The 15,824-nt window shown below is 55.6% G+C and overlaps 1 protein-coding gene across 6 annotated transcripts in view; it reads right to left on the bottom strand.

The window, feature by feature from the left end:
- SLC6A9 (solute carrier family 6 member 9) overlaps positions 1-15,824 on the bottom strand; it is a 31,692-nt gene that overhangs the window by 1,341 nt on the left and 14,527 nt on the right. For 3 of the 6 annotated variants that reach the window (XM_027537486.1, XM_027537487.1, XM_027537485.1), the window contains 11 exons: positions 12,576-12,732; positions 11,864-11,995; positions 11,209-11,479; positions 4,588-4,720; positions 4,259-4,393; positions 4,074-4,177; positions 3,427-3,664; positions 3,203-3,337; positions 2,989-3,088; positions 2,800-2,900; positions 69-239 (listed from right to left, as the gene is read on the bottom strand). In XM_027537486.1, the coding sequence (XP_027393287.1) occupies positions 69-239; positions 2,800-2,900; positions 2,989-3,088; positions 3,203-3,337; positions 3,427-3,664; positions 4,074-4,177; positions 4,259-4,393; positions 4,588-4,720; positions 11,209-11,479; positions 11,864-11,995; positions 12,576-12,732 (1,677 nt within the window). The remainder of the gene's footprint in view (positions 1-68; positions 240-2,799; positions 2,901-2,988; positions 3,089-3,202; positions 3,338-3,426; positions 3,665-4,073; positions 4,178-4,258; positions 4,394-4,587; positions 4,721-11,208; positions 11,480-11,863; positions 11,996-12,575; positions 12,733-15,824) is intronic. The other 3 variants (XM_027537489.1, XM_027537490.1, XM_027537488.1) reach the window with 1 other exon arrangement.

The raw sequence follows: 15,824 nt of genomic DNA, 5'->3' as shown, positions 1-15,824 counted from the left end.
CCCTGGAGCGCCATCCATCCATCCACCCCCTTCTGATTCACCTGGCTGCCCCTGTCCCAACCCCTCACCTGGAGGAGGGTGTCCCCATCTGTTCTGCAGAACTGGAACAGGGCGTAGAGTGGAATGCAAATGACAGAGGACAGAGCCATGAGGAAGCCAATGGCCACGGCCCAGCTTGGATACTGGTATTGGTTGTAGGTGATTGGCTGGTACTGGATCACCGAGAAGATGAGAATGAACTGCAAAGAGTGGGGGTTGGGAGTGGGCGTGAGTCCTGCCCAGCCCCACCCCGGCCTTAGGCCTCCTATCAGCACTGCTCCCCTCCCTCTCCAGCTTCCCAGAATAGAAAGGGGCATCTCAGGGAGGGCAGGGTTGACATCAACGTTTGGGTAGTGGAAGCTGATGGCACCAGGGGTCCAGGGTATGATGGGCAGGTGGGCACTGTGGAAGGGGAGGGGTCTGGCTTCTGGATAATCCTGAAGCAGCAAGAAACTGTTCAGCTGCCATGGCCCTTGGAAGTCAGTTCTACTCAAAGATTTGCAGTGGCCCCCAACTGCCTGCTGAAGTAAGGCCGAATCCACGGCCTTTAAGGCTTCAATGGTATTTTCCATCTACTAAGTGTTTTTTGAATGTTTCCTCCAGACCTGGGAGCTCCTGGGATTGCATCAGCTCTAGGTCTTCAGTGCCCAACACAGCGCCTGGCACAATCTTATGTGCTGATCTGAACTGACTTATGCAGGGAGGTGGGAGCAATGGGGGAAAGGAAAGGGAGAAATCCTTCCAGTCTATGGCTGCAGAAACAGCAATGGACAGCCGGGGGGAGCTCCGGAGCCTAGAAACCATGTCAGGTTGGGGGTGCTCTCAGGAACCTCTGTGGAAAGAGCCGAGGGACACCAGAGATAAAGCCTAGGGTTGCAGCAACAAAAATACTACAGGAAGTGGAAAGATGGGCAGGTGGCTCATGGGCCACCCGGAGGGCCTGGGGCAGTGGGTGCTGCTTGCCAGGAGGCCTCAGCATACACCTCCCAAGCCTTCAGCTGCATCCTGGAGCTCAGGCCCCTCCAGCCTTTTTAGTGACTAAATTCTAGAACTCAAGACCTGTATCCACTCGGGGAATGCTGCACTTAGAGGAGCTTATAACAAGTTTCCTGAATGGAACTAGAGCCTGATCTAATGTGTGGACAAATTCTTTATTTGAGCTGATAAAAGGATGGAGTTTGTAAAAAAATTTTTTTTAAAGATCTTTTTAGCACTATGAAGAAGTAAAGCCTCCAAAGAAAACTAACAGCCCAGAAGCACGCATCCACAGAGCCTGGCATCCTCACCCGAAGGTGATTCCAGCCTGGCTTTCTGAGCACAGAGAGGATGCTGCGGGCTTTGCCTCAGTTTCCTGGAGACACTGGACCCAGGCTGCCTCCTGCCTCCTGCCTTGCCTGGGCAGTGCCCTGGGTCTCCCCACAGGGCAGCAGCTTCCTGGGAGCCCTGGAGGATGAGCTCCCCCAGGGCAGGTCCTGGGCCAAAGCCGCAACCCCCGAGGGCACAGCACTCGGCCGTGGCGTCTGCCCTCCCCCGCCTCCCACCGCTTACAGGACATTTCCGCTCCTCCTGTTTCAAAGCTGGGCCAGTGGCCAGAGCTGGTGCCTGTGCCAGGCTCGGGAAGATCCCACACCCCATGTGATGGAGGCCTCAGCCCTCAGGGGCCTTTTTTTTTTCCCAGAAACATGAGCCAAAGTGGAAATCTGGTGCTGACCTCTCTGCAGCACAGAGGAGCTGGCACGATAGGGGGCACGACTCCAGACACTGCCCGGACCATCGGGCTGACCCCTCTGTCACTCAGAGATGGCCCTACCTCTTTTCTGTGGAGGGACCATTATACTAGCAAATTCCTCCCCCCAGCCCCTGACTTCTCACCCTGATCGTAAAGGACCAAATCAGGTTTGTAGTCCATAGACCACTCCTCCTCCTAAACTTGTTTCTAGTGCAGCATGGGCCCAGCACACAGGCTCCAGATCAAACCACCTGCTTCGCACGAGGGCTCTGACTCTTAGAAGCTGTATAACGTTGGGTCAACTACTTAACATCTCAGGGCCTCAGTTTCCTCATCTGTAAAGTGGGGATAATAACGAAACCATGGAGAGTTGTATCATGAGACTTAGTATATTGTTCTTGGTCATGGTGGGCTTTTTCCACCAGACCTCCCTGCTGGGGGGTCTGTCTTCCAGGTGTTGAATACTGGTGGAAACCCAGAACTCCCCCTCCCAAGCCAGCCCATTCCAGGGTGGCTTAGGAGGGTGTCCCGGATCCTGAGCTGATACCTGACTTGCACAGCCTGCTTCTGGAACATGCATTCACACCACATATCCTGAGCACTCCAAGCACCTCAGCTATAAGGGACTAGAGATACAAAAGCTCAGCGAGGCTGTCAGAGGCCCAATGCCAATGTCAGTCATGGTTCCTGAGACTCCTCTGGGGGGATGCCAGGTGGAAATACCAGGGAGAGAGGGTCGGCTCTCAGCTGCTGCCAGCCTATTTTCCCCTTCTGAAGCTGCGCACTGTCTTCTGTCAAATACAGGGCCCTGTGCTCCCTTCCTAACCCAAGGCCAGGGCTTGGGTGGTTCTGAGTCTGCACACCTGTCTGCCTCTATACAGCTTTGCTCAGACTTCCAATAACCAGAGCTGTGGGTGTGGAGCCCCCAGGGGGAGCTCTGGCCTGAAGAGCTCGTGCTCTTCCTTGGCTGGTTCCCAACAGAAAGACGCTCGCCACGGGGGCAGCAGGGGAGGGACCAGCGAGGAACTTACAAAGATGATAGCTGGTGAGACGAAGCGCCAGCAGATCTGGAAGAAGAGGGGTGGTGGGAACCCCAGCATCATCTGGATGTCCTGGAAGTAGTTCTGGTGCCCTGAAGAGAGGGAGGTCAGCAGCCCACAGGACAGCATAAGCAGGCCAAGGGATGGGACATGGAAGGCCGTGGAAGCTTGGGCACTTACCGTAAATGTACATGATGGACACACACATGATACAAGAGATGATGACCAAGGAGAAGCTGGCCGCATAGTTGTCCATCAGCAGCAGCCAGTAGATGCCTGCCTATGGGCCAGTGGGCAGCTGAGTCAGGGGTGCCTGAGGCTACGGTCCCCGTCTCTCCCCTGTCTTCCCCCCATACCCTGGCAACTCCCACCCAGCCTTTCCCTTGGTTCTTACTTGGCTGGTAAGAGGGATGCCCAGAAGGAAGCCAGCCACAGCCACGCCCAAGGTCACGTAAGTCTTTTTCTGCAGGATCCACTCATTCCCTACCTCATCCACAATGGCTGTGACCAACGTCTCTAGGAGGCAAAACTGCAGGATTCGGCCATCAGAGCAGGGGCCTACCCTTGGCCCCGCCTCCTCCCGCCCCCAGCCACAGGCCCGAGTCCCGCACCTCGTACCTGAGTGCCCAGCCCCAGCAAGATGAGCATGAAGAAGAAGAGCAGGGACCAGAGTGGGGAGATGGGCAGCAGTGTGAGGGCCTCTGGGTATGCCACGAAGGCCAGGCCCGGGCCGTGGTCTGCCACGCGGGACACATCCACACCCAGGTGATTGGCCATGAAGCCCAGGATGGAGAAGATGACGAAGCCGGCATAGACACTGGTGGCACAGTTAGTGATGCTGATGATGACACTGTCTCTAATGGGGAGGGAAGCACGTGGTCAGGACATGCAGCTTAGTTCCTCCTGCCCAATTTGGGCCAGGCCCGGAGACTTGGAGACGGGGAAAGTTCTAGGAACAAAAGCACTCCCATTCTCATCTCTGGTCTGTTCTGGGCCTCCTTAAGTGGGCTTGAGGCTCTGAGTCCTTACAGACCCCTGGGGCATCACTGTCGGCACCCCTTCTCTCTTCTGCCTAAGTGTTCTCTGTTCTGCAACGACTGGACCCAGACCCAGCACTGCCAGGATCTCCAGGCTGTGAGCGGAAGGGAGGGTCCTGGCAGGCCAGGAGGCTGCACTGGATCTGGTGGGTCTGGGGGAAGCAGGGTCAGGCTGCAGAGAGGGCAGGAGCAAGGGAGCAGCCCCAGCGCCGGCAGGGAGACTCTCACCGGTAACAGTTGTTGTGGAACTTGTTGTAGGAAGCCATGGTGACAAGGCCGCCCCACGCGCAGCCCAGCGAGTAGAAGATCTGGGAGGCGGCGTCCCCCCAGACCTGCAGGAGGAGCTGCGCTCAGAGGCTGGCGTCTCTCTGCCCCTCCCCATCCCTCCAGGTTACCTTCCACCCACAGCCCACCTTGGCCTCCAGGATCTTGTCCCACTGTGGGGTCAGGTAGTACATGATGCCCGTGAAGGCTCCTTCCAGGGTCACGCCACGGATGAACAGGATGGTCAGCACCACGTAGGGGAATGTGGCAGTAAAGTACACCACCTGGGGGTGAGAGGGGCCTCACTGGACTCCTTTGGGCTCTTCCCACCCCGCTCAACCAGCACGGGTCCTCTGGTCCCTCTTTCCATCCTACATGCTTTCATCACTCCCCCACCAACCCGCCCACTCACAAAACCCAGGCAGGGGAGGCAGGATATTTCTGGGTGGGCACAGATCCTGGAAGGAGGGGGACTTACTTTCCCTGAAGACTTGACCCCTCGGATGAGGCAGAGGAAGACGACCACCCAGGAGACACCAAGGCAGCCGAGGAGGGGCAACCGCACCTCCCCGAAGTTTCCGATGTCATCCGACAGCTTCAGCACGTAGAGCCTGGAAGGGGATACTCTGTCACTGAGGGCCAGCCCCGCCGTCCAGCAACACATTCCTAAGGCCCAGGGCCCAGCCTGGCAGCTCCCTCCTTTCTCACGGAATCCCGGCAGCTGGCTTGTCTGAGATGGGAGCCTTGGCAAGGCCCCAGCCGCAGCCTGCTCAGCCCGCTCTGCCTGCTGCCTCTCCCAGGATCCTCGAGGCCACACCCCAGGCCTGGGCTAGCTTCCTCAGCCCCTGGGGTGTGGAGGTCTCCCTGTCCCTGCTCAGACCTGTCCCAGGTCTTTCCTTTAGAAAGGCCCTCTCCTCCAGACTGGACATACCCTATCTGGTGTCACCTCCTCCAGGGAGCCTTCTGTGACCTTTTCACCCACACTAGTCCTCCAACTCTGATGAGCAGAGGGAGGCAGTGGAGTACTGAGGAAAGACGGAGGCTTCCCAGGTGGCACTAGTTGTAAAGAACCCGCCTGTCAATGCAGCAGACGTAAGAGAGATGGGTTTGATCTCAGGGTTGGGGAGATCCCCTAGAGGAGGAAATGGCAACCCATTCCAGTATTCTTGTCTGGAGAATCCCATGGACAGAGGAGCATGCAGGGCTATAGTCCCTGGAGTCACAAAGAGTTGGACATGACTAAAGCGACTTATCATACACACTGGAGCATGCAGGCCTAGACTTGAACCTGAATTCCTCTCCTGAGTGTGCATGACTCCCTCTGGAGCCCTATGCCATGTCAGCTGTGTTTCTTCAATCAACTGGACATTGATGTGCCAAGCCCTTGCTAGATGCTGGGCATATTGACCTAAATCAGGTATTGTGGGCACTTCCAGGAGTGTCTTAACCCCATGGGGAGGAGCACACTGGAAGTATTACTGGAAGAGGGGAGGCTTGAGCCAAAGTTTCAAGGATGGGGAGAAAGTGGGTGAAGAGAAATGAAAGCACACGCCAGGCTGAGGGCTTGGGTCAGGGTCAGGTCATGACCCAGCAGGACAGGGTCAGGAACCGCCTGGGCATGTCAGTAGCTCAGGAAGGCTGGAGGAGAAGGGGAGGGGAATAGAGAAGGATGAAGATAGGAAGCAACAAGATCAAGAGAAGTTGTGAAGTCAAGGCAGAGAAGTTTGGATTTTATTCTGAGAGCAATGAGAAGCTTCTGGGGGGTTTTTAGGTCTCTCAGGGCCTCTCCTTGGCTCAAAACCTTGTAGCAGTTCCCATCTCTGGCCATGGAAAAACCAGTCCATACAGTGGCTACAAAGCCCTCCATGATCCACTATCTCCTAACTGCCATCTCCCAAATCTCCTCTCCTCCTGCTCCCTCCCCGCTCACTGCTCCAGCTGCATCAGGTTCCTCGTTGTTCCTTAAATGTGCCAGGCCCACTCCCACCTCAAAGCCTTTACACGTACTCTTCCCTGTCTGGCGTGTTTTTTTCCCCAGACCTCCACATGTCCACATGGGTGTGAGATTTCTGCAGGCACATAGGGCCCCATGCTTAGAAGGGCCTTGTGCTTGCTTTAATGTCCTGCCATCACCATCTTGAAATTCTGAACACATTTGAACAAGAGTCCCCATCTTTTCATTTTGCTCTGGGCCCCACAAATTATGCAGCTGGGCTTGTCAACATGGCTCCCTCCCTCCTTGCTTCCTTCAAATCTTTACTTGGGTGTCCTCTTTGCAAAGGGGCCTATTCTGGATACCCAGATTAAAACTGTGACCCCTGCCCCAGCCTGGCACCCCTTACCCCATTCCTGGCTGTACTTTCCTCCAGAGTATGTCTCCTTCCATCGTACTGCACATTTCACTATTCCGTTTGTTATCTGCCCTCTATGAAGGCAAGGGGTTTTGTCTGTTTTGTTCACTCTCGTATCCCTCCAGTGGTTCGCAAAGTGCCTGGCAAAGAGCCATGCCCAATAAGCACTTGCTGAATGGATGAATGAATGAATGAATTAACATCATAGAAAATGGACTGGGAAGTATAAAGGGGAGTATCTGGAGGGGGACTGGCTTGGCTGCTGGAGCTGTCCAGGCTAGAACTGATGAGCAAGAGACAAAATGTTGAGCCTCAGTCTCCTCATCTTTAAAATGGGCATCATAACATCAACCTAGGATAATCTGTAGATAAATTTAGAAAAATACAGGCTCCTTTCTTGCCCCTCTTTCAGTGAGGACTTCTCAGCACAGCTCCTAGGCTGTCCTCTAATCTTAGCTATTTTTACTTTATTTTTTTCCAACTCAGTTCTCAAACCTCATGACAACATGTTTAATACTTTGTGATGGGTGGTCAGCATGGTCCCTCATGGGACAATATTGCCAGGTCTGGGATTTGTTTGGTCAGCCCACTGGACTGTCAGACTTGCAAGCACCTTGTTAGGCCTCCTCTGCCTCAAATCTTTGCCTAGGCTGCCCTTCACATTGTTACCTGCAGAGGGCGCTGTCCAACACATCCCACTCCTGCCAAACTCCTGCCTCTGTGCTGGTTCACTCAACAGGCATCAGGATGAGCAATTTTCCAGGCTCTCAGTCCATGGGGGAACCAAACACAAAGGGATGAATAGGATCCACCCCCTGCTCCCAGGAGAGGCTCCTGGACCTTTGCGGCTGTGCTTTCCAATCTTTTTCCCTTTGGGACATGCAGAAAAAAATACTTTGGGCCCATGGGGCAAATAGACAGGTCACTCAAAGCTGAAGGCTGAAGGCAGCAGGGCTGGAGATTCTGGGCTGCCCAAGCCCGACCGGACTGGCACACTATTTAGGGCACATTGTGTTGGGAGGCTCTGCCTTCCAGAATAGCCACCGGGTCTTACTGCTACAGCTGAGAGGTGATTTACTTTAAGCACCAGCATTCAAAGTAAACAACACATTCCATGCTCGAAAGACTCTCTAAAAACTTTATCTAGTTACATATGTTAAACTGGTAGTGCTTTGTATTATGTTTTTAATTGCAAGAGTTCAGCATGCAATACAAGGGCTTAAAGAGTTTGGAAGGCTAGACTTCTGAACTCTAACTTTCTTTTCATGGCACCATATTTAATGTTTTGTTTTGGTTTGGGACCATGTGCTTTTGAGACCAAACAATTAACTGAAAAACTTTTGGAACCCCACATATTTACAAGTTGGCTTTCACATAACATCTCTGGACTTATTCTGCATTATTTTTTAATTTCCCCAACCAGATGGTAAACACCATGAGAACAGGACACTCTCATCTATTTCACTGCATCTCCAGCAGTGGCTATCCCTGTGCTTACTGAGTACCCGTCACTGTTCTTAGTGATTTCTGCTACCTCTTTATAATAACAAGAATGATGTTGTAACCACTCCCACTTAATGGATGAACAGTTGAGACTAAAAGAGGTTTGGTGACCTCAGAAGGCCAAGCTGGTATGTAGCACAGCCAGGATTTGAGTGAGGTCTGTGTGGCTCTAGAGCTGGCATGAAGACACCGAGAGGGGGGTGCTGGGATCCAAGTCCCATTGGGTGCCAGGTGTCTGCTGGGGAGATGAGGGCATGGTCCTGAGCAGGTATCAGATCAGCTCTCACAGGACTGTAAGATAATGCTGTAAAGAGGTGGTGAGGGCAGGGAAGACTGGAAGCCAAAGGGTGGGCAAAAGGCAGATGTGGGCTCAGAAATCTGCCCTGGGAGCTCTTCTCCCTTTAGAGGAGTCAATCTTTCTCTTGATTTGCTTTGTTCACTTGTAGAATGGGAATATTTTATAAAACCAGCACACACTAGTAGGGTTGCCGTGGGGCTCAAATGAGATTGTGCAGCTTTCCAAAGGGTTGCTGGAAACTGTGGACCCAGAATGCCTGCAGAGTATCATCAGCCTAATTCACATTAGGCATCAGGCACAGTGGGACATGTATATCCTGACACAGCATTGAAGCCTAGCTCCTTAACATCGGGGAATCAGTCTCTGAATCTGAAAATGGGGGTGATATCATATAATATGCCTAACACATAGTTCCCTGGTGGCTCAGGGGTAAAGAACTCACCTTGCAATGCAGGAGACTTGGGTTTGATTTCTGGGTTGGGAAGATCCCCTGGAGAAGGAAATGGCAACCCACCCTAGTATTCTTGCCTAGAGAATCCCATGGACAGACGAGCCTGGAGAGCTACAGCCCATGGGGTTGCAAAAGAGTCGGACACGACTGAGCGACTAAACAGCAACAATAAGCAAATAGTAGGTGCCGAGAAATGGGGGTGCTTGCTCACCTCATCTTGCTGAAGCCAGCTTGGGCAGCCCTCTCAAAGGTCACTTCCCTAGGCTCTCCGGGAGGGGGCAGCAGGGAGCCATCCTGAAGGGAAGGAGTCCTGCCTGGAACTGGGGCTCCTTAGGGAGGCCTGGCTCCAGCCCCAGCCAAGGAGTGGAGTTCAGCAGGCCATCCTGTGCACCTCCTGACCCATGGCTAGTTTTCTTGGAGGGAAATTCCCCTCTAATTGCACTGGATAAAATCTCCTGAGCTTTGCCAAGCAGTAGCCCCATCCTGGAAGACAGTCCCTGGGGTGAGAATTTCTGGAGCATCTCTTGGCTTTGTGCTTCTGGAAGCTTCCAGAAGGTTCTCCCTCATCTAGATCAAGTTGCCCAGTCCACACCATGCCTCAAATGTAGCAGAATACCTAAGTGGGAGGAGTCTTCTACTCCCCGCTCTGTCCCTGCTCTGAGTGCAGTTCTCCGTATCTACTTGGTGCTCAGGAAATGACCCGTCCAATGACTGAATGACCAAATATGCCCAGAGGTGATTTTGCCCAAACCTCACTGGGAGGCAATGGCTCTATGGTCTCCACCATGATTCTTTTTTTTTTTTTTTTAACCCCCGACGCCGGCCCGCCTCCACCATGATTCTTGAGGACGGTGACCACATCTTACCCGTCTTTGAACATCTATAGCCCAGCACAGGGCCTTCCCAGGTGGCTCAGTGGTAAAGAATCTGCCTGCCAATGTAGGAGGTGCAGGAAACACTGGCTTAATCCCTGGGTCAGGGAGATCCCCTGGAGTAGGAAATGGCAACTCATGCCAGTATTCTTGCCTGGAAAATTCCATGGACAGAGGCACCTGGCAGGCTACAGTCCATGGGGTTGCCAAGAGCCAGACACGACTGAGCAGGTATGCAGCAGCAGCAGCCCAGGGACACTGGGCCCTGAGGCTCTGAGTGCTGGCCCTCAGAGGATGTGGACCTGCTAGGACTTCAAGTGTCACTGGGACCTCAACCGCTCAGCCCTGACTCTCCATCACAGCATGGAGAAGGCCTCGAACCCTCTGACCGGCAGGGGAGCCCTGTGCCTTTTGATGTCCTGGCCTCCTCTGTCCCAGTACTCTGTCCTACCTGCTCCTAACCCCAGCTCCAGTCTGCCACCCCCTGGCTGTGGCTCATCTGCCCACGTCTCCCAATCCTTCCATAGCTCCTTTTCTCCCTCCTCTGCCAAGTCTTGTTTTTTTTTATTATTTATTTTTTGAGCTTGTCATGCAAGGCAAATGGGATCTTAGTTCCCTGAGGAGGGACTGAACCTGTGCCCCCTGCAGTGGAGGCACTTGAAGCTTGGAGTCTTAGACACGGGACCTCGAGGGAAGTCCATGGGAAGCCTCCTTGATCACCTGCTCTTGCCCTCACCACATCCCTGCATATACCTGCACTGAGGCCCCTGCCCCTAATAGCATTAACTACCCAGCTCCCTTCTGGACTGTGACCTCCTCATGGCACGGTCTCAGGGCCGTTCATACCCCATGGGCACACAGAGCCCGGCAGAGTGGACGCCATAAATGTTTGTGGAATGAATGAACGAGGCCTGCCCACTGGCCCACAAAGCCCTCTTCCCAAGAGCTCCCCAACAGGACGTGGGGAATTTCCTCCAGGATGTCCTGCTGTGCCCTCACACCCACCCAGCTGGGACAAGATGTTCCAAACACCCCCAGCAACAGCTTCCCTTCAAGCCAGCCCCGGGACTCCATTCTCTGTCACCACAGAGCTCAGGGGTGCCAGGCTGCCCTTCCCAAACACAGCTTGATAAGGACAGCTCTGGGCTCAGGAAACTTCCACAGCTCTTCTTTGGTTCTGCAGGGTTAGTTCTACACTTCATTCTTGTAAGTCCTCCAAGAAGGCACGTACTCCCTGTAGGCTACCACATGGCTGGTGAGTTCCCCACACACCTGTTACCCTTCGTCACAACAGGTTTCCCTCAGGCTCACCCGGGACTAAGGCCCTCTGTTCGGCTCTTCTGTTCGCCAGGAAGCCACCCCTTCTATTCCCCGACTCTCCTCGGCTGACCTGCCTGACTGCCGGAGTCCTCCCTCCCTCCATGCCGCTGTGTAAGGACTCTCACAAACTCACAAAGCCTGTGCGTCAGCCTCTCCTGAACTGGAGAGGCTGCCTACAGCCCTGGCCTGCTCCATTCCGGGCACCCTCCCTAGACTGCAGACCAGTGCCCGACGGCGAAGAGGGAGGGCTGAAGACAGGCCCCCAGGGTGACCCCTAGAAGCCCAGGTCCCACCGGGGCCTCACCTCCAGTACTCCTCGCTGGGGCTTGTCCTCTTGAGGGTCTGGTTGAGCGCCTGAGAGACGTTGCCAGGCAGGGCAGGAGGCTGCGAGCCGTTGGTGATGTTGGGGTTATCCAGCACACTCATGCAGTCGGGCGTGTTCCAAGGGTTATTGCAGTAGGTCCAGGGCAGCACGGGCGTCATGGACGAGAAGAAGTAGTAGAAGGCGATGCAGATGACCACGTTGTAGTAGATGCCGATGTATGTGGACACCACCATCATGCCGTAGCCCACACCTGGGGGAGGGGAGGGGCAGGAGCAGCCTCACACACCTAGCTGAAGGACGTGAAGCTCATTTTGAAGGGCCTAAGGGGCAGGCTTTCGTGGAGGGCCACAGAAGGGGCAGGTCAAGGCCTTGGCAGGAGCGAGCTGGGGCTGGGGGTGGGGGGCAGTGAAGGGCTTTTGTGTATGCACGGGGTAGGAGGAGAGGGTGGAGGCCAAGTAAACAATGGGTCCCAGCACGTGTCCCCGGCCTTGCCTGGTGATGTGGGCCTCCGGTCAACACCCAGGTTCCATAGCGGCTGGCAGTGTTTATACAGATGGGTGAGTCAGCACGGCCCCCAGAGGCCCGTGTGTGTGTGTGTGTGTGTGTGTGTGTGTGTACCACATCCGGGCCTCACCTTTGAACATGGGGCTGATCCTCCAGACCCCCAGGCAGCCCTGACTTGCAAACTGGCCGAAGGAGAGTTCCATGAAGAAGAGTGGGATCCCACAGAAGATGAGCATGATGAAGTAGGGGAACATGAAGGCTCCTGGTGGGCAGGGAGAGGGCTGGCTCAGGGCCGGCTCTGGGGGATCCCACCCTCTTCCTGCTCAGAACCCGACAGCAGAACCTTTGCAATTGGCTGGGCTTCCAGGAGGGTGTGCCATGCCCTGGGCTGGAGCCTCAGTCTGAGGCACACTGCTCATGGCCTGTTTTTTAACTTGACAGAGGTTCCCAGGAAGTCTGCTCTGAGCTGAACCCAGGACTCAGAGCCACCATGTTTGGGTGGGAATTGATGACTTAAGCAAGCAGTTTCACACACGTTAGCTGATGCGGTCCTCAAATATCCCCAAATCATTTGGTGGGGGGTGGGGGCTGTTGAAATGCATGGGGTATAAAACTGAGACTTGGGAGGCTGGGTTGCTTTCCTCTCTACCTTTTCTCCCCTTGAGGGATCAGGCTGCTGAGGTCAGGGGGTAAACTGTACCTAAGCCAGGGATGGGGGCAAAGGAGATTAGAGCCAGAGGCCAGCCTGTCTGGAGTGGGGTCTGTGCTGGAAGCGGGTGGCTGGGCCCTGGTGGCTGGGCTCTATCCATGTGGGTGGTCCCTGCCCTGTGCCCACTGGGTACCTCCCCCGTTGCGATAGCAGAGGTATGGGAAGCGCCAGACATTGCCCAGGCCCACGGCATAGCCCACGCTCGTCAGTACAAACTCGATCTGGTTGCCCCAGTTGCCCCGTTTGAGGTTCTGGTCCTTCTTGGTGGCCTCGCTGGGCACAGCACCATTCTGTGGGGACAGGAGAAAAGCTACCATCAGCAAGGCATTGGCATGAGGTACCTGACCCTTCAGGCCTCCCCCAGTGGGGACACCGTGGACCCTCCAGGCCCCCACCCCGACCCTGGGCTTCCCCTCTGCTGGCAGGAGCTGCAGGCAGGCCTGGCAGAGGAGCACAGAGGGAAGAGCGGCTGCCAGAGGGTGCCAAGTGGGGCCTCCCTCACCAGCCCCCCAGCACCCTGTGCCGGGGGCACCAGCCCACCTGAGGAGCTACTGCCAGCATCTGAGAGGTGGGACATTGACAGAGAGCTCAAGTTGAGAGCCCCCCAGCCCCAACCCCTCCAAAGCCTCCCCTCTCCCCTCTGGGTGAGGATCTAGGAGCAGCTGAGCCTCATACCAAGCAGCCAAGCTGGGCTGGGCACAAAGGGGCCAGTGTCCAGACAGCCCCCCCACCCGCCACCACCACATCGCCAGGCTGAGCACGCTGCCCATGGCAGGCGGCTGTGGGGGAGGCGACGCTGGACCCCTCCCCCAGCTGAAGGCTTTTTCTAGGGGGCACATGGTGGTCAGGGCTGTAGGGTACAAGAAGAGGCAAGCAACTGAGCTGGGCCAGACCTGAGGAAGGCATTCTGGGACTCAGGATGGGAGGTCCAGGGGAGCCATCTCTAATTATTGCCCACGACTGGGAAGGGGAGCCCTGGGGAAGCTGACCTGGGCTGGGGCGGGGGTCTGCTGGCCATGAGTTGGGGGAGGAGACCAGAGCTGTAGGCACCATGCCAGACTTGGAGGACAGACTGTGCTAGGGGAACTAGAGGGAGTGACTCCGGAAAAGGGTCTCTGAGCTGAGAGAGCGTGGGCTGCAGAAGAGGGGGCTGGTCAGGAAGGGCTGATGAAGGGGTTGCCCCAAAGGAAGGTTGCAGGCTTGCCTGGGGAGCTGTGGGGCTGGACTGGGTGGCCTGAAGCCCCACTGAGGACCCCAACCCCACAGTTGGGACTAACCCAGTAAGTCCCTTTATAAGTGTGAGCAGACCCGTCCCCCATGTCATCTCCCTTCCACCCCTCCCACTGAGTCAGCCACCCTGAGCCAGAGCCTGAGGGGTCAGAGGAGTCTCAGAGGCAAGGGAGGACCCTGAGAGTCACCAACAGAGAAGCCCAGAGAGTCCCTGAGTGACAGTCTCCCAGAAATGGCCAGGTGTCCCGGGAGGACACCCAGGGTCAGAGACATAGCTGCACGACTCTGAGGGACAGCACTGTCGTGACACTGACCCTCAGTTTGAAAGAGACAGATTCAAGGCACATAGGCAACTAAACAAATGGGCCTGGTCCCTTGCTGCTGCTGGACTCCGACACTGACCGACAGGCGCAGAGTGGGGGAATGGTCTCACCGGGCCTGCGCCTTCCAGGAAGGCCTCTTTCGGAAGGCAGGCCCAGAGGCCCCAGCACCTGATGGTGGCCCTCGTAGCCACGCACCCTTTGCTCTCAGTGGGCGCATCTGGGGGGCTGCTCCAGGCTTGCACAGCACATGAGCACTACTGCACAGACACCCTTGTTCTGCACAAAGGTGTCACCTCCCACCCAGCACTGCCCAGAGGACAGCCTGTGTGCATTCATTTGCAGCCTCGGAGGTTTACAAGCACCTACTATGTGCCAAGCCCTACCTCAGGCTCAGGGAATTCAGAAGTGAACAAAACACACCCCGACTCACTCAGAGCTAGAAGTCCAGGGGGAAGTAAGCCATTGATGAGATAAACACATAATTTTTACATGCAACTTCAACGTGACCACAAAGGGGAATTTCTCAAATCACGAGAGCGTGAAAGGATGACTAGGGTGGGGGTGGGAGCAGGGTGAGGTCACAGAAGGCTGCCCTGACGAAGAGGCTTGAAGGCCACCTTGGGTCAGGGCGGGGGGGCAGCTCCCAGATCTAGTGTGACAGGTCCCTACAGAATCCTGGCTAAGCCTGTCTCCATCTCCTAGGGCCTTTTTTGGGGACAGGCCTAGCAATAGCTTGGGGCTTCGGGGGGCATTTTTTCAGAGGGCGTGAGCCCTGCCTGGGGTAGTTTATCCATTCCCAAACAAAGCCCAGCCAAATAGGCCTCCTATATGTTGATCCTACAATAACAGTTTTATTCTGTCAGAGGCTTGTTTACTTAGGGGCACAATGGAGGATTGTGGCAGCTGCAGAGTACATGGGTGGGGTCACGAAGCAGCAGTTACAGCTGTAAGAGAGACAACTGAGGGTCCAGAGTGGCCTCACGGGTGGAGCCAGGGCAAGGCCTCTTGCAGAGACCAAGGTCCTAAGGTTTGATGTTCAAGGCCTGACCAAGTGCAGCAGGACCAGACTTGGGCCTCTGAGGTCTCTGCTCCTCCCCTGGCGTGGAGGGCCCTGGGAGGGTGGCCAGCAGCGAGTCACAGGCTGACTGAGCCCTCAGGAGTCAGTGGTCGCATTCACGAGCAGCACACTACTGAGCCTTGCGCTCAACAGTTCCGCCCTGCTGGCTGTGCCCCTTGGAGGCCCAAGCCTGGGGGACTGGGGCCTGAAACTGGAGATGGGGATGGGACTGTGGCGGGAAGTAACAAACCCGAGGGGTCCGCTATGCAGGACGAGGTGTGCTGATGCCCTGCAAGTGGTGGGAGGAGCTCCCAGCAGAAGCAGCACCAGCCGCTGCTCCCTGGCCCTGTATCCCAGCCCTTCAGTGCCCCATTCAGAAGCTGTGGAGGGAACGCTGCCGTGGGGGCCTGCTCCACAGCTAGGCCTCTGACTTTTCATTCCAGTGCAAGCTATGTGCAGGCAGTCTGGCTGGTGAGGGCGTAGTGCCCGGCAAAGGACAGAGGAAGCCCACCTTCCTCCAAGGACACTGGAGGAGTCCCTCTGTGGAGGTTCCTGGGGGCTCTAGTTCCCTTCCAGCCTTCTTCTGGGGACTCCCCTCCACTTCCTTCCTGGACAGCAATGCCAAGGCCAGCGAGACTTTTCCAATGCTGCATAACTTTTTTTCTCCTTGCATAATTTTCCTTATTCTAAGCCTTCCATTCTTTTTTACCTGCTGGGTGGAAGGCCTGTCACTGATAATAACAGTCCCTACAGAGGTTGTTGGCTCTGAGGT

Source organism: Bos indicus x Bos taurus, chromosome 3 (assembly GCF_003369695.1).
Source record: "Bos indicus x Bos taurus breed Angus x Brahman F1 hybrid chromosome 3, Bos_hybrid_MaternalHap_v2.0, whole genome shotgun sequence".
Classification (NCBI taxonomy): Eukaryota; Metazoa; Chordata; class Mammalia; order Artiodactyla; family Bovidae; genus Bos; species Bos indicus x Bos taurus.
Note: the sequence above shows the minus strand (reverse complement) of the source record. Positions and strands in the feature narration are given on the sequence as shown.